Source organism: Zootoca vivipara, chromosome 16, assembly GCF_963506605.1.
Source record: "Zootoca vivipara chromosome 16, rZooViv1.1, whole genome shotgun sequence".
NCBI classification, from domain to species: domain Eukaryota; kingdom Metazoa; phylum Chordata; class Lepidosauria; order Squamata; family Lacertidae; genus Zootoca; species Zootoca vivipara.
The window spans coordinates 30,222,002-30,245,117 of NC_083291.1; the positions used below are offsets into that span (position 1 = coordinate 30,222,002).

The window sequence follows — 23,116 nt, forward strand, 5'->3', positions numbered from 1 at the left end:
CTGAAGCTGAGGCTCCAATACTTTGGCCACCTCAAGAGAAGAGAAGACTCCCTGGAAAAGACCTTGATGTTGGGAAAGATTGAGGGCACTAGGAGAAGGGAACGACAGAGGACGAGATGGTTGGACAGTGTTCTTGAAGCTACGAACATGAGTTTGACCAAACTGCGGGAGGCAGTGGAAGACAGGAGTGCCTGGCGTGCTCTGGTCCATGGGGTCACGAAGAGTCGGACACGACTAAACAACAAAATATTTAAAATGCGAATTGCCTGGAGACCAATATTTGACCTGAACCTTTCTTTACAGTGCACTTAAAAGTCAGCGATGATCTAAGATATTTTGGTACTTGAGGAAGCAAGTCCAAATCTCCCCTACAATTGTAAACATGTAATAAGCACACTAATTGACTCCTCATAATAGAGGCAGCCCTAAAAACAACAACAACAACAACAACAACAACAACAACAACAACAACAACAACAACACCAAAATGTGGTCACATTTCTCTTTTTGCTCTCCAACTTATTCCTTTTTGATGGCCAAAATAGGCTAGCGGCCAGTCAGTCGGTAACCATAGAATCAATTTTATCCCCCAACCACATCTACCTATTTTAGTGTGAAGCTACTCCCTCTTTTTTTCTTTAAAATATCCGTGTGCTTCTGGTGCTTTGTGATAACATGGAAAAGAAAGCTTCACTCTTTTCCCACCTTTTATGCAGCACTTTCTGTGGTGCCAAGTGGGGTAATTGATCTAACAGGCCCAGCTGGGAATTCCCTCCCGGTAAGACGGTTCTCAGCTGGCATGTGGCAAAGGTGTTACTAGAGAAGTGGTAAGGCTAAAGGCATTTCCAGCCTTTTCCTGCCAATCTTGAAGAGGCGCATGGTCCCACTGAGATAAAAAAGCCAACTGAGTGAGTTATAAAATCGACAGCCAGACCAACAACTAGACCTGACGCCTAGGTAAACTGCCAAGGCACTTCTCTAACTTAAACATCTGACTTTGTATTTTCCCTTCTTTACTAGAAATTTCTCAGGAACAGTGCTTTAGTCTTGGAATGTTATCAGGGACAGTGCTTTAGTCATGGTCAAAAACCCCTCAGTTTGATTTGGAAATGGCTCTGCTAGAGAATTCTCATGGGAGAGGTTGCTTTCTCCTCAGAGAGTTCTAAACTGATGCCTTCCTTGAAATACCAGGTTTCTTAAAAGACCACCTTCTTCCAAATGTACCTGCTTGAAATCTTAAGAAATCCTGCTCCTGTTGAAGTCAGGAAGGTAATTATGAGGGATACAACCTTCCTGGTAGTGGCACCCCGGGTATGGAATCATCTTCTCAGAAAGGTTTGCCTGCCACCATATTTTGGGTCAGGCAAACCTTTCTGTTTACCCAGGCCTTCAAAGCAACCTGGATGTCTGAGTTTATAATTTGGGGACAATTGTGCTCTTTTTGTTGTTGTATTTATTTGGTTTTGATTTTAATACTGCTATGGTTTCTTATTATTTATTAAATATGAATTAACACCCCTCATCCGCAGATCTCAGGGCGCTTCACAACATAAAATCGCAATATAAAACCCACAAAATTTGTAGTAAAAACAACAACAACAGCAAACCAATAATTCTCCCTCCCACAACTCATTTAGAAGGGCATCGGATGTCAATCAACCAAAGGTCTGGATGAAGAGGAAGGTTTTCGCCAGGCCTCTAAAGGAGTTTAATGAAGGCGCCTGGCGAGCCTCCCTGGGGAGAGCATTCCACAAATGGGGAGCCACTGCAGAAAAGGCCTGTTCTCGTGTTGCCACCTTGGGACCTCTCATGGAGGAGGCACACGAAGAAGGGTCTCAGAGGCTGATCTCAAGGTATGGGCCAGTTCATATGGAGAGAGGCAGTCCTTGAGGTATTGCGGTCCTGAGTTGCTTATTTTTTAGTTTCAGGGTTTTATTATTATTACAGTGGTACCTTGGTTCTCAAACGCCTTGGTTCTCAAACGCTTTGGTTCTCAAACTCCAAAAACCTGGAAGTAAGTATTCTGGTTTTCAAACGTTTTTCAGAAGCTTAACATTTGATGTGGCTGTCAGCTGTTGTTTCCGGGGCACCTGCACCAATCAGAAGCTATGCCCTGGTTTTTGAACATTTTGGAAGTCAAACGAACTTCTGGAACTGATTAAGTATGGTGCTTTTGTTTTTGCTATTAATTTTGCATTTTTATTTTTGAGGCTTTTTCGGTTAATTTGTTTTTGTGACTGTGTGGAACCCAGGTCAGATTGATTGACTGTGTCATTGTGGAGATGGATAAAAGCCCCCCATCCAAACAATGACTATCATCAGTGCAGGTAAGAAACAAAAAATATTTTTTATTTTTATCATCTACAATATTGTTTTATTTATTTTATAGTACAGTCCATTGATTATTGCTTTCATTTTATGGATCAATGGTCTAGTTAGATAGTAAAATTCATGTCAAAATGCTGTTTTGGGGTTGTTTTTTAAAAGTCTGGAATGGATTAATTCATTTTGCATTACTTTCTATGGGAAAGCGCACCTTGGTTTTGGAACGCTTTGGTTTTGGAACGGGCATCTGGAACGGATTAAGTTTAAGAACCAAGGTAGCACTGTATTATTATAAGCTGCCCAGAGAACTTTGTGTTATCGGGCAACATGCAACTGCACCAAATAAACAAAGGAATTACACATACATGGTTAGACGCCAGGGGAAGGGGAAGGGGAAGGTTATGACATGATTAAAACAATTGGAGCAGAAATGTTATTTTCAATCAAATGAGATTGTGGCAAGCTTATAGAAGGAAGATAGCATTTGAGAGATGGTTTCTCGTGAGCACTTCCAGATATCCTGTTGCTAAAGCTAAGCATGACTCCCTTGAGATCCTCCCTTTCTTTTTCTTTTGACATATGAAGCAAGGAAAATGCTTACTCCTACACAGTCTATGTATCAACTGCCCTTTCTTAATGAGAAGAACAGATGCAAGCTGTAACTTGCAGTAACCGTTAGTTGTAAAGATTCTAATGGGACTTCCCTTTTGTTTTATAGAACGTAAATGTTTATGGGATACAAAAGTATACCACTTGAGTAGTTCTGAGCGCATTTCAAATGCAGGAAGTTTCATTTACTAGAGCTTAGTTGGTTAGGTTTCGTATCCTCAGCAGACGCACCAATTACACTGAAAGGTGCTGTTACAGCTTCGTCAACTTCTTCTGCTCAAAGCACAATAGAACATAAGGCATATTCAAGAGGTGAACATTAATGTCTCATTGGTGCTATTATTTTCCTAAAAAGGACATGTTTGAAAGGTTGTCTTTCTAAGTACAGCGGTACCTCGGTTTATGAACACAATTGGTTCCGGAAGTCTGTTCATAAACTGAAGCGTTCATAAACTGAAGCGAACTTTCCCATTGAAAGTAATGGAAAGTGGATGAATCCGTTCCAGACGGGTCCGTGGAGTACTTAAACTGAAAGTACTCAAACCAAAGCGTACTTAAACCCCCAGTTTTGAGTGCTTTTCTCATTTTCTCCGCAGCTGTGCCTTGCGAAAATCCGACCTCACCCATTGAATTGAAGCTTGGCTGAGCAAAATCTCCCTTCGGATTTTCTTTTGCACATTTGATAAGGTTTATTTCAGCAGGTAAAATTGGATTTTCGCAAGGCACAGCTGCGGAACAGCGAGAAAAGCTCTCAGACCCTGGGGAATTCATTGATACACAAAATGACCAAAATACTGGTCAGGCAAACGTGTGGATGAGCCCAGGGTTTTGAAGAGGAACAATCCAAAGAATGTGTTGGGAAGTGCTGCTGCAAATGGGAGGGCAATACTCCAGGCTCCCCTACAAAGAAGGCAGACTCAACAGCTATTTATTACTTATCTAGGGTTGCCATATTTCAAACAGTGAAAATCCAGACAGAAACTTTGTTGAGCTTTTGGGGCAAAATCGCAACATTCGGCAACCCTAACTTATCTCACTTATTAGAGGCAGTTGTCATGCCTCCTGGAACAGAGTTGGGTTCAAAATAATTGCACATACTATTGCTTTCCAAAGCTGTGAAATGGATTGTCTCTTTCTCTTTTTCCACAATATCAACTTTACAGAAATACCTTTAGCAGCCACCTTGTCGTTCATAATCCTGTTTAAGACTCCGCGTGGAAGTTTCTCAAAAGCTTCATTGGTAGGAGCAAAGAGAGTGTATTGCCCAGGCTTCCCAAGAGTTTCCATCACATCTGATGCCATGGCAGCAGTCTTGGAAAGAAAGAGGTGCCGTTATTAAGCGCATTGATTTTTTTTTGTACAGAAAAGCAATATTTTAATGAGCTGAGTATGGTAATTCGCTTCCCATGGCCACTTAAGACCAGTATTTTTTCACAGTCACCAGATTGGGCAACTCATAATATAATATGTAAGCATTATAGAGCTGTTTTCCTAGATGTATACTCACAAAAGTAGGGACATGTACATGCCTGCATTGCAAGGAAGCTCTCCTTACCCCATGTGCTCATCTGGTTACCCAACAATTAGCTAGAAAGCCAAATACATATATTATATTAACATGTAGGTGTGTGTGTGTGTGTGTGTGTGTGTGTGTGTGTGTGTGTGTGTGTGTGTAGCTAAGGACCCCTGGACGGTTAAGTCCAGTCAAAGGCGACCATGGGGTTGTGGCACTCATCTCGCTTTCAGGCCGAGGGAGCCAGCGTTTGTCCACAGACAGCTTTCCGGGTCATGTGGCCTCTTCTGGTGCAACAGAACACCATGACAAGTGCCAGAGCGCATGGAAACACCGTTTAGCTTCCTGCCACAGCAGTACCTACCGTATTTGCATGGACAGACGGAGACCCCCCAACCCTGGGCGACACCCACGTGGAATAATGACTGAAGACAATGTGTTATGGGATTAAAATTTGGCTACAACTTTATTAAAACTTCAGGTGTAGGGAGACTTTGGCTTAGGCATTGGCCGTTTTCCCCCTCCCAGTGCCCAGCCAGGGATCTGGGGAACATCAGGGTTATCCCGAATATGTGGGGATTGGGTTGGCTCTGGAGAACGTCTGTTCAAGCAGACAGCCCCCCCCCCATTTCACCACCGTCGCAGGGGAGAGCAATGACAACCTAACGGCATACGGCCAATGCCTCCCCTCAAAACAACCCCTTTAATGGGGAACCCTGGGATCGCCGTCGCAGGGGGGGCATGGGTCACTGCTTCACACACACACCCCTTAGGGAAGATAGACTAAAGGATTCCGCCCAAGGCCTGAAACTGCCAAAGTTGTGACATTTTGCTACGGGGAAGGCAAAACCTGCCAATGCAGGAAAATTCCTTTCCGGCCCTTCAACAGCGACCATAACATAGCAGCACACGCGTACCTGTGAAGAAGAGGTTAACCTGCGAAATAAGGCTTAACTGAGGGAGGGCAGGGTGGGAGAAGCCCTGAAGCCAATGGAGAACTGCCAGGTAAGTTACGAGTGCCGTTTACCTTCCTGCCACAGCAGTACCTATTTATCTACTTGCACTGGTGTGCTTTTGAACTGCTAGGTTGACAGGAGCTGGGACAGAGCAATGGGAGCTCACCCCGTCGCAGGGATTAAGGCTGCCATAGCACAGTTCCCATTGGAGTATTTGTACAGGATTTGCACAACAGCCGTGGCCATGGAATGGGAGCCAGAAGGGAAAGACACCGAGAGCAGAAAATCAGGATGCAGAAACTCGAGGCTAAAGGACATTCATAATTACAAAGGAAAGCTTACTCTGAGAGATGAAAGATCATCTTCCACATCAAGGAAGTCTTGAATGGTATTTCCAACAGGGGTCAGCACACGGTCAATGACATGTACAACACCATTTGTAGCAATTTGGTTACCATGGATAATTCTAGCGCAGTTAACTGTAACAACCTGCATTTGAAGAATGATGCCAGAAATTATTAAGCACAGAACTTGCTGGCAACCAGAAGATTATCAAGAAAGCGTCACACATTTCTTTATTCTTCTAGCACCTTTATGGGATGTGTGATGTCTGCTATAAAACATTCTGGAAAGAATCTAGCTAGAACACACATTGCAATAAAACTTGTACAAGATGCATTCCATTTCCTATATCTGGTAGCAATAATGTTTTTACATTTTTAAAGGTGAACATACAGAGCGAAACTTAACACTGTGTTAGTAGCCATTGTTTTTAACCTGCTGATTGTTTGGTACATCTTTGGATTTTGTAAACTGCCTTGAAATCATAGATCAAAAAAATTACATATAACTTTTAGAATAAATAAATAGCCATGTCTGACTTGATTGCAGCAGGATCTTAGGTCAACTAACTGAAGCTGCAATCCTTTACCCTGGGCATATGCCCCACTGGGACTTACTTCTGAGTAAACATACATAGAATCGTGTTGCACCTCTGGATCCCACCCAACACCTATAAACAGGGGTGTAGGAAGATAGGGGTGGCGTGATCCCAGGGGCGCCATCGCGGTTGCCCGCCCTGCCCCCAAACACGCACCCCGCCCCCAAAATGTGTGACGCCCCCCGCCCCCAGAACGTGCGCCACGTCCCTGGGGGCAGTGCACCTGCTCTCCGCCCCCCGTGGCGAAGCATGCTACCTATAAAAATGAAATCCTATCTAGAAAGTTGAAGTTTACAGCTCTTTCCAAGTTTAGAGCCACATTTATAACATAAATATCACATGCAACATTGCAATGTCCTCTTCTCTATTCCTGGGACTAAAGTTCCTGGTACTATATAATAAAAAGACTTACACCATTGGGGTAGTGATTTATATGCAGTTTTTGGTTGTCGTACATAGACGCCAGATCCATGCCATTCCTGAGGTCCTTTGTCAACATGCGCTTGTTCACCATATGGTTATGGAGGGCATTGTACAGTTCGATGTTTACATTTTCAATCAGGCCTTCGTGGATTTCCTAGGGGAAGAGATTCAGTTAGAGACTTTCCATGGCCACCATCCCGGTCAGCCTGATATACACCAGATTACTCTGCTACAAGTGAAATACTCCATGCTAATGTTTTTTTTCTCATGCTAATATTGTCTTTGGCAAGCTGCAATACTTCATTTAGCATCCAGCTGCTAAACTTCTAAGTTTCTCTCATTTGAAAGTACCGCTGCTCCATGAATTACAACATTCATTTATTCATGCAGTCTTGGTCATCTTGCCTTCTTTCACATCCCCCTATGTTTTTTCTTACAGGTTACCCACTATTCCACAAACATTCTTCCACACTATTTGTGCAGCCACCATATTCTGCTCCACAAACCCGACTAAATTTGCAGAGCCCTTCTGGGATCAAAAGGCTATTTTCAGCACTGCTTGCCATTTGTCAACCCAGCCAACGTTCTTACGTTCTATCAAGCCCTATCCGTGGCCTTCATCTTTGACTTCCTGATCTTAGCCTGTGGTCAGGTTCTTACATATACAGACGTACGTCAGAAGTCAAACGCCTTGCGAGTTGAATGTTTTGGCTCCTGAACGCCGCAAACCCGGAAGCAAGTGTTCTAGCTTGTGAACATTCTTTGGAACCCAAACGTCCATGGCAGCTTCTGTGGCTTCTGATTGGCTGCAGGAGCTTCCTGCAGCCAATCGGAAGCCACACCTTGGTTATTGAACGTTTTTGAAGTCGAACGGACTTCCGGAACAGATTCTGTTCGACTTCCAAAGTACGACTGTATTACTTTGGTGGCCTGGGAGCCATACCTGCCAGGTTGCTGTCAGAGAAATAAGGGACCGGGCCGGAAATAGCAGACCGGAAGTAGCGCTGCCGCCATTTTGGAACTGGGCGGAGCATGCTCAGAAGTGACTTTTGATGCTGCTTTGCCCAGTTCCAAAATGGCCACCACGCCAGAAGTCGCACTGCAGCCATTTTGGAACTGGGCAGAGCAGCATCAAAAGTAGCTTCTGAGCACATGGGCAAAAGATTTGGGGCATAATATTGAATATGATGTGTGGTTGAAACTATGGAATCAAACTTTAAGATTTACAGCATGTACTGCCTTGAAAGAAAATGTATATAAGATGATGTACAGATGGTATTTAACTCCAGTTAAGTTAGCTAAAATGTATAGAATGAGTGATAAAAGCTGCTGGAAATGTAAAGAGAAAGATGGTGAATTTTATCATATGTGGTGGACATGCGAAAAAGTTAAAAGATTTTGGGAAAGTTTATATAATGAATTGAAAAAGATGTTTAGATATACCTTTCCAAAAAAACCAGAAGCATTTTTGTTAGGAATAATAGGAGGAGAGATTAGAAAAGAAGATCAAACACTGTTTATGTATGCAACAACCGCGGCTAGGACTTTGTTAGCCCAAAAATGGAAATTACAGGAATTACCTACAATTGTGGAGTGGCAGATAAAAATGATGGACTATGCTGAACTTGCTAGATTGACATGCAAGATTCGTGACCAGGGGGAGACAAGGTTTCAAAAGGACTGGAGTAAATATGTGGACTATATGGAGAAAAACTGTAGATCATTAAAAACTCTCGCAGGATTAAAATAAACCTTACGAATTGACCAATATGTTAAAAAAGGAACTGCAAAAAAAGGAATTAACAAGAAACCCGCATGAAGGGAGGGGGGGAAGTCATAGCTCGGCGGAGCAAGGTAAAAGATGTGAATATAAGATTTTGTATAAAAGATTGGTTTTGTTAATTTGTTGAATTTGGAAAATTGGAATAAAATGTATTTTAAAAAAAACAAAAGTAGCTTCTGAGCATGCTCCGCCCAGTTCCAAAATGGCCGCCGCGCTAGAATAAACCGGGGAAAAACAAAAAAAATCTGTTTTTTCAGCTAGGAACAGCTGCAAAAATGGGGATTTCCCGGGGAAAACGGGAGACTTGGCAGCTATGCTGGGAGCCAAAGTGGTGTTGCTGCTGCTTCCTCTGCCACTGGGCAATGTGAGATGAACAAGACCACACGGGAGGTATTCAACATCGTGCTAAGGCAACTGGTCTATCTAGCAGTTTGGCTTCTGGACAGAACAATTCCCCAGTTCCGCCCTACACACCTGCAACACTAAACTCTGGTGTACTTTAACTGGGTAGTTTTTTCTTAAATTTATGTTCAGCAGCTGAGTGTTACTATTTCTGAGCCAGTGTGGTGTAGTGGTTAAGAGCGGTAGACTCATAATCTGGGGAACCGGGTTCGTGTCTCTGCTCCTCCACATGCAGCTGCTGGGTGACCTTGGGCTAGTCACACTTCTTTGTAACAGAGCGTTTGTTGTGGGGGAGGAAGGGAAAGGAGATTGTTAGCCGCTTTGAGACTCCTTCGGGTAGTGATAAAGCGGGATATCAAATCCAAATCCAAACTCTTCTATTTTCCCCCACCAATAATTTATTTGTGTAACTTGGATTTATATATCCATAGATCCAAAAGCACTTAAAACGTTTTTTTAAAAAAAATCCATTCTGAAATACGTACACGATCCAAAGCATCCCAGGCTTCATTGCTTGGTGCAAACATTGTATAGGAGCCAGGTCCTTCAATCTCTTCTCTCAGTTTTGACATGTCAGAGTAGCGTTGCGTGGAGGTCGCTCCCACAATGCCCAAAGTACCATAGACATGATCTATGGGGGCAACTGCCAAAGACAAGAAACAAGCACACTGTACTTTCTGTTTACAACGGGTTGTCCTCCTCCCCTCACCCCATCTGGTGCCACGTCATCTGGTGGAAATAATTAACGGGATCTGCTGAATTAAATACTGCTTGCTTCAGGGCCCCAGGTTTAGCTCACGATTTGACTTAGGGTGCAGCGGTACCCAAACCATAGCTGCCAAGTTCCGGCCTGAGAAATAAGGGACTGGACTGGAAGTAGCAGACCGGAAGTAGCGCTGCCGCCATTTTGGAACTGGGCGGAGCATGCTCAGAAGCTACTTTTGATGCTGCTCTGCCCTGTTCCAAAATGGCCGTCGCACCAGAAGTCACGCTGCAGCCATTTTGGAACTGGGCAAAGCAGCATCAAAAGCCGCTTCTGAGCATGCTCCGCCCAGTTCCAAAATGGCCGCCATGCCAGAATAAACCGGGAAACAACAAAAAAATCCGTTTTTTTCGGCTGGGGACAGCTGGAAAAATGGGGGTTTCCCAGGGAATACGGGAGACTTGGCAGCTATGACCCAAACCACATAGCGAAGCAGATGTTCAAAGGAAGGCAATCCCCCATTTCAGGTTGCTTAGGAATTTGTGCGCTTTCTCCAAGGACGCTACTGAAAATAGCGTAGTTAGGTGATGCACACACAAATGGTCCACTCAAGGGTATGAAAAATGTAGTTACCATACTCAGGGATCAGCCAGCTTATGACAGGGACTGACACTAAATCAACTAACCCCTGTGTTGTGGACTCCAGATGAAAGACAACAGCGGCAACTCTATGACAGGGACTGGACAGAGGAGGAATGATGGAGACCGCCTCCCCAGCTTGACTCTTCCAGGGAGGAGGAAGAGGAAGACAGTATAGATCAGGCATTCCCAAACTTCGGCCCTCCGGATGTTTTGGACTACAATTCCCATCTTCCCCAACCACTGGTCCTGTTAGCTAGGGATCATGGGAGTTGTAGGCCAAAACATCTGGAGGGCCGCAGTTTGGGGATGCCTGGTATAGATTTACAACAGGGGTTTGAGGGAGGTAGCAGCTCAGAGGCAGATGAGGGGGAAAAGCTGGGAAATTGTGCGAGAGCCAGAACAACATCCAGCTGACACATCATTAGAAAGCATTCCAGACCCTCCATCTCCCAGAACCCGGTGAGCCTTAAAAGTAGGAGAGCAAAGAGCTCAAAGACGAAGGACATGTAGCAGCACCCATAGAAGAGACGGATGAGGAAGTGGAAGAGAAGGGGGAGGGTGGAGAGTCACTTGGGACAACGCCATTATCCAAGAGGCTGGGTTCTATAGCCTCTCTCTGAAAATATTGAAATAAAAAAGGACGGTAAGAAACTTTTCCTTGTCTTTATACTTCTCTGGGCAACCAGCCAGGAGCTGCTGACAGATTGTCCCAAGTGAACTTTAATTGCTGGTTACGTCATAAATCACGACAGCTTATAGCTCCAGGTGGCAGACCAGAGTGAAGACTTCTCCATTCCGGTCTGCCACCCAGACTCTGCCCCCCCCCAACCTGCCCATGATTGGGCTGTTTAAATTTGAGGATGGCGAGCTTTCCCACTATGCCTTGCAGCTGGCCATGGAAATTCCCCAACGGTTGAATGACATGAGAGAGCGTTTTGCCCCAGGGAGCTAGGGTGGGTGGGTGATGGCAACAATTCGCAACTGCCGCCCACCCCGGGACCAGGTGAGCGGCGACCATTCTGCACAATATTCCTTCAGTTCCTCATTTACGTATCATGCCACTCACATGAACAGATCCCTCTTGTGTCCTTAAAAAACGAGGCCTGGTTTTAACGTGTGACTCTTCCCTAAAACAATGCTTCAAAACATAACATTGATCTCCCACAAGCTACCTCGTATCCCCACCTGCTCCCTTCTTTTGGGAGAAAAAGTAAGCAAAATATAAGCTCATGTTCTCCAACATTACCTGCAGGGCATCCTCGTTCACCTTCCATCTTCATATAACCAGGGCAGCATTCATACAAGACAGTTCTACAAGACATCAACACAATATAGCAATATATCACCATTTTATTTCCCCAGCTGTTGACTTGTTAAACTGGCTTCATCATTATGATTTCTACTTTTTACCGGAAAAAACACAAAGTTACTTATAAAAAAATATTTTTAAAAAATATGCAATGCAATAAAATGCACAATACTGTACAAAAGAATTGCTGGAGATTTGTCTGCTGTGTTTGACCTGGCGTTTTTGTTGCTGAATGCCAGATTGGTTTGCAATAAAACCATGCTTGGGTGTTTTTTTTTTGTTTTTGTTTAAAAAACATCATTTATGGGATTTTTTGTGAGTTTTTTGAGAACAGGGACCACAGGTAAAGGATAGTGTTACCTATACAAACATTTAGGTTCATCTACTAGTCATAACATGTTAGGAACAAAAACCAAGACACCCCAAATAGGCAACAACCCTCCACTGGTCCCCTCTCTGCCCCGTAGCCACTTGGTGTACATAGCTTAAGAGAAGAAAGCTTCCTTGCTACAACAGATCCACTGACTACCGGTCTGTTTCCCGGCACAATTCGAAGTGCTGGTTATGAACCTATAAAGCCCTGCCTAGGTTCTGAGGTCTTCGTAGGAGCCCTTCTCTCATTCCCACTGCCCTCATAGACACACTAAGTAGAGATGAAGGACAGGGCCTTCTCTCTGGTGGCTCCTCCCCGGCAACTTTGGAACCTTGAGAAGCTTGTCTGGACCCCTCCTTGTTGTTCTGCCAGCAGGTGAAGGTTGTTTTCTTCTGACAGGCTTTGGGGAGCTGACTGCTTTTAACGAAAGGGCTAGTGCCATGCTGTTTTTCTTGTAATTTTTACTGTAATTACCTGCATAGTAGTTTTAATTATATTATTTTTTTATGTTTTAAAGTGTTCTTTTTAAAAAATTGTTAATCGCCTTGAGTCCTTGTCAAGGGGGAAAGGTGGGGTATAGGGTTAAGGCAATTCTGGTTGCGATGAACGTATTAAACAACTTCAAGAAGAAAATGTTCTGGCTACAGTTGTACCCTTTCTGTATGAAGATATAGGCTACATATATTTGATTGAGCAGGACCCAGGTGGCGCTGTGGGTTAAACCACTGAGCCTAGGGCTTGCTGATCAGAAGGTCGGCGGTTCGAATCCCTGTGACGGGGTGAGCGCCCGTTGCTTGGTCCCAGCTCCTTCCAACCTAGCAGCTCGAAAGCACATCAAAGTGCAAGTAGATAAATAGGAACCGCTACAGCGGGGAGGTAAACGGCATTTCCATGTGCTGCTCTGGTTTGCCAGAAGCGGCTTTGTCATGCTGGCCACATGACCTGGAAGCTATACGCCGGCTCCCTCAGCCAATAATGTGAGATGAGCGCACAACCCCAGAGTCGGTCACGACTGGAACTAATGGTCAGGGGTCCCTTTACCTTTACTATTTGATTGAGCATGAAATACTAGTTTATGACTTATTAGGAGACTCAGTAAAACTAGTTTACTATTGGTGGCCCAGCCTTAGCTTAACCTCTCTTGGATGAGTTTGTACTCAAAGAGGGAGATACACAACTGAAACAATCCCTGGAAACAAACTGTCAGTTGCACAATACAGGAAAAGAACAAGAACACATTGTAAAGGCCCTTTTGGGCCAGGTATGTGAAGCCTGGTCAACTTGGCAGTGCCTTAGCCACAGCAGAAGCAAAATGCAGGTATGTAATTCACCTATAAGACTGGCCACTTTGGGCTCTAGGTCTTTTCAAAGGGCTCATGGATGCAACAGAAAGGTATTTTAAACTTCCTTCCTAAACTTACGTACCAAATACTTATAAAACAAAATGGCAGTTTTCATGATTGATGAGACAACTGGTATGCATTTTCCAATTCAATGTCTTAACAATGACCGCTCCCCACATCAAATGGGGGGGGCGTACTTTGTGTGGGCGTGCGCAGCACCCCTGATCCCACATGGCCCCTAGCCGTATTGCCTGGCATCGCCCCCCCCCAAGGCTGGATACCTGGAGGCCCAGTTCCAAAATGGCCGCCATGCCAGAAGTCGCACTGCAGCCATTTTGGAACTGGGCAGAGCAGCCTCAAAAGTCGCTTCTGAGCATGCTCCTCCCAGTTCCAAAATGGCCACCGCGTCAGAATAAACCAGGAAAAAAAATCCATTTTTTCAGCTAGGAACAGCTGGAAAAATGGGGATTTCCCAGGGAAAACGGGAGACTTGGCAGCTATGTTGGGGGAGTCTCCGCCTGTCCACACAAAATTTGCCTTGGGAGCTACAGGAGAGTGGCCAAACTCCTACAGCTTTGATTCCCCTTCCATTAAAAAAAGAAAAGAGAGAGGCAGAAATGTAAGCCACCCCCTCACCCCATGCAGTATTCTACAACAGATCCAGTAAAATAAAGGGGGGGAGAGAGACTTAGGTTAACACAAATTTGATACAGATGCGCCATGAATTTTGCCAAACTGTAATGGCTGCAAGTAAAACGTTATACGAGTGTATTTTCGATTATCATGTTCCTTTAAACACATAGCGCACACTTCCTCTGGGAAGCTCGAGGGATTCATGTCTAGCCAGGCATTGCCTTTGAATATGCAAAGCCATATGTTCCCTCACGGCTCAGTGCATCTAGAAAACTGATGCGTCACATATCTGAGAAGTGCGGGGAAAGAAAGAGTTCCAGGAGATAGATGGAACCTCAGTCTTTGCCAACGTCCTTGCGGGGAGGAAAACATCTCTTTTTCTGTTTGATTCAGTTTGCGGCACCTAGTAAGCACACAAACATGAACCCTAAGCCAAACACATTTAAGCCTGTCTGAACCTGGGAAAGGCTCTGAAGCCAAGCAGCATCCATCCATCTCCTCCTTTCGAAAGGAGAAGGGCGTTTGAGAGGGCTTAAAGCTTAACCCTGCTTTGTCCTGACTAAGCAAGCTAGGAATTCCTTCTCGCCTCATCCTGTTCTCCCGTACAAGTAGGCAGGCACTGGGGAAGAGAAAGTGGGATATTGTGTTCGCTGCAAACCCCACCCCGTGTACGGGAGAGGGGTTTGGACCGCTCGGCTTAGAACTCTATTGCACACTTTTCCCCTTGCATCACCTCCTCAAAGTTCACATCGCAGACGCCGATGGTTTTCTGGTCCGATATTTCCCTCCCTTACACATGTGACAAATTTGGCAGCCACGTGGAAAACCTATCACTAGTCGCCTTTCCTCAAGTACAGACAGTGCTCCATTGCATCACAGCCATACTTCCACTGAGCTGCGATTGTCTTCCCCCCTGGGATTGCTATTGCTGATGAAATAGCAGCAAGAAATATGCTAGAAATAATCATTAAGAAGCCCATTTGGTGCTTGCTTCTGCGACCTCTATAAAAACGGCAAATGAAATATGTTTGTGTAGTTCTCTTCGGTGATTCTGTGCTTTGTTAAGTCTAGCGTTGTATATGTGAAGTCCCTGCCTTCGTATAATTTTTCCTCCAGCCTACCGAGTACCAGAGTGTGGATTCTAGGCCAGAGTGAGGCGCACGTGGTTTCTTGCTCCCACTCCCAGTGTTGCCACATGTCCTTGTTGCCTGAGAAGCTTATGTCACAGGTTGGGTCACCTAGGTTTAATAGTCATGAAAGGCGCAGGACTTACGCTTTCTTGCCACAGATGGCTCCCTGGTACCAATTCCTGCACGTGCTGAAGTATTTCTTGTTGGTGCCCACAACTTGTTGGAGAGCACAGACATTTGGGCTGGGAGAGAGAAAGAAGCAAAAGTTAAGAAGTCCTCATGGTTCCCCACTTCTATCTTTCACTCCAGACAGATCCTTCCAGTGTCTATTTACCATATTTCTAGGTAAATGACTGCTAGAGAATCGTAGAATCATAGAGTTGGAAGAGACCGCAAGGGCCATCCAGTCCAACCCCCTGCCAAGCAGGAAACACCATCAAAGCATTCTTGACATATGCCTGTCAAGCCTCTGCTTAAAGACCTCCAAAGAAGGAGACTCCACCACACTCCTTGGCAGCAAATTTCACTGCCAAACAGCTCTTATTGTCAGGCAGTTCTTCCTAATGTTTAGGTGGAATCTTCTTTCTTGTAGTTTGAATCCATTGCTCCGTGTCCAATTCTCTGGAGCAGCAGAAAACAACCTTTCTCCCTCCTCTGTATAACATCCTTTTATATATTTGAACATGGCTATCATATCACCCCTTAACCTTCTCTTCTCCAGGCTAAACATGCCCAGCTCCCTAAGCCGTTCCTCATAAGGCATTGTTTCCAGGCCTTTGACCATTTTGGTTGCCCTCTTCTGGACACGTTCCAGCTTGTCAGTATCCTTTTTGAACTGCGGTGCCCAGAAGTTAGCCAACCAATTCGAACGCGGACAAACAAAGGAGGTCACCTTCACTTAGGGTGGCCATACACCTGGAATTCCCTGGACATATCCAGAATACTGCAGTCGGAAGCAGTGTCCAGGCAGAAATTGCTAGAAATGTCCGGCGAAATCCGGACGTATGGCAACCGATGTGGGCAATGTAGTATTTTTGGCGATTTCCCTTAAAAATAGCACACAAACTTCATCCCCCCCCCTATTTGAAATATGGCAACCCTGCCTTCGCTGCAATATGATTTTCCTTTATCACACGGACAACACGACAATGACCCTGTATCCCCCCTGCAACAGCATACAAATCAATATGGCTAACTGACCCAACAACCTAACACTGCCCCCCCCCCATACAAACTAACCACACTGAACACAACCAATCAAGCTTGGGACCCATGAATCTCTCACATTATCAATAAAAACAAATAAATAAATACAATGGACCTATCCACATGATGCTGACACAAATCCCTGCACTAATAATAGGCAATAGAACAAATGAGCAATACCCCCATGTCTCTCCTGCCTTACTCCCCTGTCCCTTTTCTCCCAATTGCAAAATGTCTATGATGAAAATTGTCCTTCACTATATGTAAACGAACAGTGAAAAAGACGACGAATGGAAAGTGGGGACAATAGATGTACCTTTCCCTGTTTATCTGTTTGTTTTGTAACACACACAAAAATCTTTAATGAAATTATCTCAGGTAAGAAGTTCTTATGGTGCCTAATGCGTTCATCTTAAAAAGCAAAAATTGGCTGGAGTCTCTTTCCGATATGGTAGCTTGATTAAAGTTCATGAGAGTTCAGGCAAGTGAAATATTGGGTGGAATTCAACGCTGGGCTGTGGTGAACGTCCGGCCAGCACAAACATTGCAGCTTGCCAGATGGAACGGTCTCTCCTCCTCTATTTCCATGGCACACTGTTCTCTGGAGATTCTCCCACATGCCCCCCCCCCAAGTCAATCTCAGGGGACTCATTTGATAAATCCCCCCCCCAAAGTGTGTAAAAGTTTACTTGCACAGACAAGGCTTACAACATTTCATACTGAAAAATGATCAGGAGACTCAGAGTTCGAATCGAACCACATTTGACAGCTTCACTTGAAATGTCCACTGGCTTGGTGTCCTCCCCCCTCCCCAAGAGTTTGTTCACATTTTAGTCTCTACCTTGTTTGGAATTCCTCCTGCTTTCCAATGGTTTCCCTACTTCATTTCTATCCCCCCCCCACCTTCACACTTGAATAGCCAAGGCTAGAGATGGACAATAGGATTTCCCCATCCGCAAGTAGGCACAGTAGGAATTTTATGGTGAGGGTCCATCTAGACCAGGTATCTCCCACCTTCTCAGACCAAGGACCCAATTTTAACCAAAACATGCAATTTCTGAATCTTTCAACATAGTGCTCTTCTTACGACCCAACTTGGATCAGGCCGCTAGTAGATCCCGACCCACCAGTTGATATAGAACATGCTGTGCCATAGACCAAATGATATTTCAAACAGCCACCTCTGAATTTCAATTCAGGAAATTTAATGCTGTTGTTGTTTTTATAGCCAAATCTTATCAGTTCCCAAGAGATTTTTTTCTTTTCCTTCAGAGAGAGGAAGGTAATATGATAGAATTGTTGTTCTCTTTCACTGGCAAGTTCATCACACTTCCCTCCTGTTTGGTGTCATCTCACAGCTGCAAAGCTTAATTTGCAGTTGTGGGGCAGGGGGCGATAATGGAGTAAGGCAAACATTTTGTTTCCTTTGCTGACCCAAGGGAAACTCTCATCTTCCATCATACAATCGTTTATTTTGGTTGCCACTGTTTGGAATAGCACAAGAGCAGCTAAATAAACAATCCCTTCACCAAATGAGGAAAAAGGGAGCGAAGCAACCCACCCTTTTGAATATTAATAATGAACCCTTTTGATTTGAAAAAAGGAAATGTCTTCAGAAGCTCCAGCGAAATGAAGCATAGCTGTGCAAGATTCGGCACCATTCATTCCGATGGGGTTTGCTTGTGCATTCTGCTGTGTGCGAAACTTCCACCTTCAAACTTCATGTGGAAGCTAACTATGGGATGGCAGAGCTTTGTTTTAGATTAGGTTTCATTTGATTTTTTAAAAAAGTATTACGAGCCTTTCCATCCTTAACATTTCCATCTATATAAGCAATTGCTGTTTGTCCACAAGGAACTAGATTATTTTAACATACCATTTTAATTAGGCAGAATAGCTCATAAACATTCAGTCATGTTTATCACATTCAGAGGTTAAAAGTGAATCAAGAAATTGCTTGTTTCACACACACACACACACACACACACACACACACACACACACACACACACAGCGATACTGTATCATACTATTGCAATTAATTGGCAACAGTTATCTAGTCTGGGCTACACCAAAAAGGGTGACTGGTTGAGTAAATCTGAAATGGAGTTCTTCATTTCTCAAAAAGAGGTTCCAGGGCTCACATTTTTGTGCCCTCTGACCCGACAGTCTTTTTCTGCAATCCCTGATGAATGTGGGTTCTTGATTACTTAGCGAAATGTGCTCTGAATCTGCTTGGGGGGCAGAGGCGTAATCTATTCCAGAGTTGAGCCCTTGGAAAACAGATATCTAAACTGAGCTCTGATGAGCTCTGGCACAGTTTAACCCTCCTGAAATGTCCTGTTTTATGTACATGTTTTATATTGTACATAAACTTGATGATTGTTTTCAGTTTCTGCTCAACAGCCAGCTAATTTATTCGGTTAGCAACCTTCAACCTTCCAGTGTATATATCTATGCTTCTTACAAATATTACTCCGCCAAATTTTATCCTTAAGGCGCACCCCTTTTTGGATCCCTCCACTTTTGGCCGAGCAATAAATTTGCGACCCCAGTGATGGATTTTAGGAGGACGAAATGCAGACTTACCCTTGATCACGTGCCCTGATTCGACTGTGGGTTAAAATCTTGTCGTAATGAGCAGTGGAAGATTCTGCCGTATGGAAAACGGACAGAAAGCAAACGGTGACTCTGGCAACCCAGAGGAACTCCATCCTTTTGTCTCTGTGTTGCTCCTGACTAGTCTGAGAAGAGAACTGGCAATAGGCTCCAGAGAGCTCAACGTTTATATACATGCTACAGCACAGTGGGAGGGGAAATGGATCAACCTGAGACTTGGATCCACCCTCTAAGAAACAGGGACATCTGACGAGCCCAGTATGAAAGTGGAAACTAAAAAACATTCAATATCAGCGCTTGTCGTCCCCCCCCCCCGCCAATTCCCTCGGCCGTCTGTACTGTAAGAGTATAGGTATATAATGCATAGTTTATCACAGACTTGTTCCCCAGCCCTCTTCGGTGAATATTTAAAGCAGTCAGATCAACTGTATTAAATTATCCATGTGTTGTAGATGTAAGATTATTATTTATGACAACACCCTTAGGATTTAATTGGAATATGTCGAGTTAGTCCAGTTTTTCACTCAAAAAGGCCCTGGGCCAAGTTCTCCTCAACAGTAGATAAAAGGTAAAACTCCCCCTGCTTGGGGATTTCACATGAGGGAACGTACACACACACACACACAAATTGTCTGCACTCTGAAAACTTGATATCAGGGAAAGGTTTTGTTCCCCCTTCCTTGCCAAGCTTCTTCTTCTGGACTTGTTTCGTATGAGCACAATTGTTTTTGCAGACCTCCACCCACCTGCAGTCTGAAGAAATAGAATCATAGCGTCATAGAACTGTAGAGCTGGAAGGTGCACCAAGGGTCATCTAGTCCAACCCCCTGGAATGCAGGAATCTCAACTAGAACATACATGGCAGTAGCTTCGGGAAAATGTCTGGCCCCTTCTCAGCTGTTTAGGAGAAGAAATGTGCCTTCATCCTTGTTCCCAGCAAGGCATAAACACAACCCTGGTTTGTAAGGTTTATGTTATGTGCTGCCTGCATACTCAGAGAAATTGCTCTTAAACACTTGACAGAAGCAATACAGTTTATGCGGGTGTGTAATGCTTCAGACCACAGGAAGGGAACATAGCTGCCAAGTTATCCCTTTTTTTAAGGGATTTTCCATTATGCTGAATAGGATTCCTCGCAAGAAAAGGGAAAACTTGGCAGCTATGGAAGGGAATCATATATTTCGGCTCGTGGGAAATCAGCATGGAGAAGATTCAAACTAGCCTTCTCCTTGACCTGTTTACAACCGGGTGTCAATAGTGTGTCTTCTGTATAGGAAAGCCAACACACTAATGCCTCCTCGAGTGTATTATTAGTTGATAGCTTTTGGGTCTTTACACTGTAATGTACTACTAATGATATAATAATAATAATTTATGACTTATACCCTGCCCATCTGGCCGGGTCCCCCCCCCGCCGCCGCCACTCTGGGCGGATTCCAACACACATTAAAATACATCAAAATATCACAGATTTAAAAATTTCCCTAAACAGTGCTGCCTTTATGTATTTTCTAAATGTCAGGTAGTTGTTTATATCTCTGACCTCTGATGGGAGGGCATTCCACAGGGCGGGCGCCACTACCGAGAAGGCCCTCTGCCTGGTTCCCTGTAACTTTGCTTCTCGTAGTGAGGGAACCGCCAGAAGGCCCTCGGTGCTGGACCTCAGTGTCCGGGCTGAACGATGGGGGTGGAGACGCTCCTTCAGGTATACAGGACCGAGGCCGTTTAGGGCTTTACTATTATTTTCTAAGTTGTAACACTTTAAACTATATATACTCTAGTGAACTTGAAGCTATTTCCTGTTTGTATTCATTTGTTCTGTTCAAGACTGTAGGTCTTACCAGAATACATACCTTATTTGACTGTAACTCGCGAGTAGGATTTATTCCTAACAAGTTCTACTGCAAAAAACCCCATCTCCTCGAGTGTAGCAGCTTTGCACAAATAGGGATGATCCAGACAACTGCACTCAACACACAGTTGTAAAAAAAGACCGGACAGGTGGCTAACGGCCTGGCCCTGCTCTTGTCTATATATTAATACTGTATGTCCTACTCATGAGCAACCTGTCCATAAAGCAATAATAATAATAATAATAATAATAATAATAATAATAATAATAATAGTTATGTTGTGGGTGCAGTGCCTATACAATTCTGCATGCTAGCAAGGATATGCTAGGAGTCCAGTCTAACAAGAACAATTTCCTTTATTGTAGTAGGAACTTGACTGACTGGAGGGAAAGGGCAAGCTCCTTTTATACTCTCAGGAACAGGAGTTGGGGAAAGGATACATTCAGATTTTGGCGGGACCCAATCAGAGTAAGGATCCAAATAGTGCTAACAAGTTAACCAATAGCAACTGTCACTGCACCCGTTTGAATCACCCTGGAGCGGGAAAGGTAGTTACAGAACTAGCTCATGTACAGATATCAAACCAATACATAACAATAACAATAACAATAACAATAACAAATTTTATTTATACCCCGCCCTTCCCGGCCAAGACCGGGCTCAGGGTGGCTAACATCAGGTATAAAAACAATTGATTACAATACAACTTAAAAATGGGATTAAAATACAACTTAAAATGCAGCCTCATTTCAGTGGAAGCCCAGAATCAAATCTGTTTTGGGGGAGAAAACGTCACATCTTCACCAAGGCCAACTATCCAGACTGGTCCTATGTGGGCCAGAAAAAAAGCCAGCGAAGTCCCCAAATAGAAGGACAGAAGGACAATGAAAGAGGGGGAGGGGATCAAGCTGATTCCAGGCAGAACAACTCTGTCTTACAGGCCCTGCGGAAAGAAATCAGATCCCGCAGGGCGCTGGTCTCACGAGACAGAGCATTCCACCAGGCTGGAGCCAGTGTTGAAAAGGCCCCGGCCCTTTGAATATTATGTGCTGTTCCTCACAGAGCAGAGAGGTTTCCAGGCCATAGCTGCCAAGTTATCCCTTTTTTAAGGGATTTTCCCTTATGCTGAATAGGCTTCCTCGTGAGAAAAGGGAAAACTTGGCAGCTATGTTCCAGGCTACATGGAGAAGAAGAAGAAGAAGAAGAAGAAGAAGAAGAAGAAGAAGAAGAAGAAGAAGAAGAAGAAGAAGAAGAAGAAGAAGAAGAAGAAGAGTAGTTTGGATTTGATATCCTGCTTTATCACAGGAGTCTCAAAGCAGCTAACATTCTCCTTTCCCTTCCTCCCCCACAACAAACACTCTGTGACGTGAGTGGGGCTGAGAGATTTTGAAGAAGTGTGACTAGCCCAAGGTCACCCAGGAGTTGCACGTGGAGGAGCAGAGACGTGAACCTGGTTCACTAGATTACGAGTCTACTGCTCTTAACCACTACACCACACTGGCTCTTAAGATGAGGCAGGTGAGAAACGGCCGCAGCAAAAGAAAGCAGAACTTGCTTCAGCCTCTTTCCGAGGGCCTACTAGCCAAAGTCAGTTGCTAGTAGCGCTATTTGTGCGTTAAAGTGAATAAGTGTAGGGTTGGAATGTATCGTATATTTGGTATAGCATGCCAACGAGATAGTCTTACCCCACCCCTCTTAAGCATATCCAGCGCCGTGGTGCAAAGCTCCCTCCGGCGCCCCCTCCCATTTCCCAGAGTTTTTAAGGGAGGACGGTGCTGCCGGCGGGGCTGGAGGAGGCAGGCAGCAGCTGGAGGGCGGCTCCTCCAGCGGGTAAGAGGCGGAGGCTGGGCGCGGCACCTCCCAGCTCAGCTGGCCAGTTTGTGCCGCGACAGCCATGGCAGACAGAGGCTCCTGGCGCGGCGCTGCTTTGGCACAGCAGCACAGCGGAGGTGGGCGAGGGCGGTGAGCTGATGCCAGGAGGCACCGCATCCAGCCTCCGCCTCTTCCCTGGCACCCTCCGGAACTTGGCGCCCTGGCACCCTGCGCCACTTGCCTCTATGGGTAAAGACGCCCCTGACTGAGACCCCATTTCCATTTGCGCTCAACAAGCAAAGGTCAGGAATGAAGCTGGAATATGCAGGGACACAGGGGCAGCGCTTGCTTGCATGCCCCTCTCACCACTTTAAGCCTTCCAGTAGCACCTTAGAGACCAACTAAGTTTGTCATTGGTATGAGCTTTCGTGTGCATGCACACTTCTTCAGATACACATGCACACGAAAGCTCATCCCGATGACAAACTTAGTTGGTCTCTAAGGTGCTATTGGAAGGGTGTTTTTTTTTTTAAAAAAAAAAA

The 23,116-nt window shown here is 44.7% G+C and overlaps 1 protein-coding gene across 13 annotated transcripts in view; it reads right to left on the reverse strand.

Moving 5' to 3' along the window:
* POSTN (periostin) overlaps window positions 1-19,061 on the reverse strand; it is a 53,991-nt gene extending 34,930 nt beyond the window's left edge. For all 13 annotated transcript variants that reach the window (XM_035140695.2, XM_035140694.2, XM_035140692.2 and 10 more), the window contains exons 1-7: window positions 18,880-19,061; window positions 15,228-15,326; window positions 11,543-11,607; window positions 9,437-9,594; window positions 6,756-6,920; window positions 5,746-5,892; window positions 4,104-4,245 (exon numbers count right to left, since the gene is read on the reverse strand). In XM_035140695.2, the coding sequence (XP_034996586.1) occupies window positions 4,104-4,245; window positions 5,746-5,892; window positions 6,756-6,920; window positions 9,437-9,594; window positions 11,543-11,607; window positions 15,228-15,326; window positions 18,880-19,004 (901 nt within the window). In that variant the 5' untranslated portion in view covers window positions 19,005-19,061. The remainder of the gene's footprint in view (window positions 1-4,103; window positions 4,246-5,745; window positions 5,893-6,755; window positions 6,921-9,436; window positions 9,595-11,542; window positions 11,608-15,227; window positions 15,327-18,879) is intronic.
* Window positions 19,062-23,116: the final 4,055 nt, after the last annotated feature.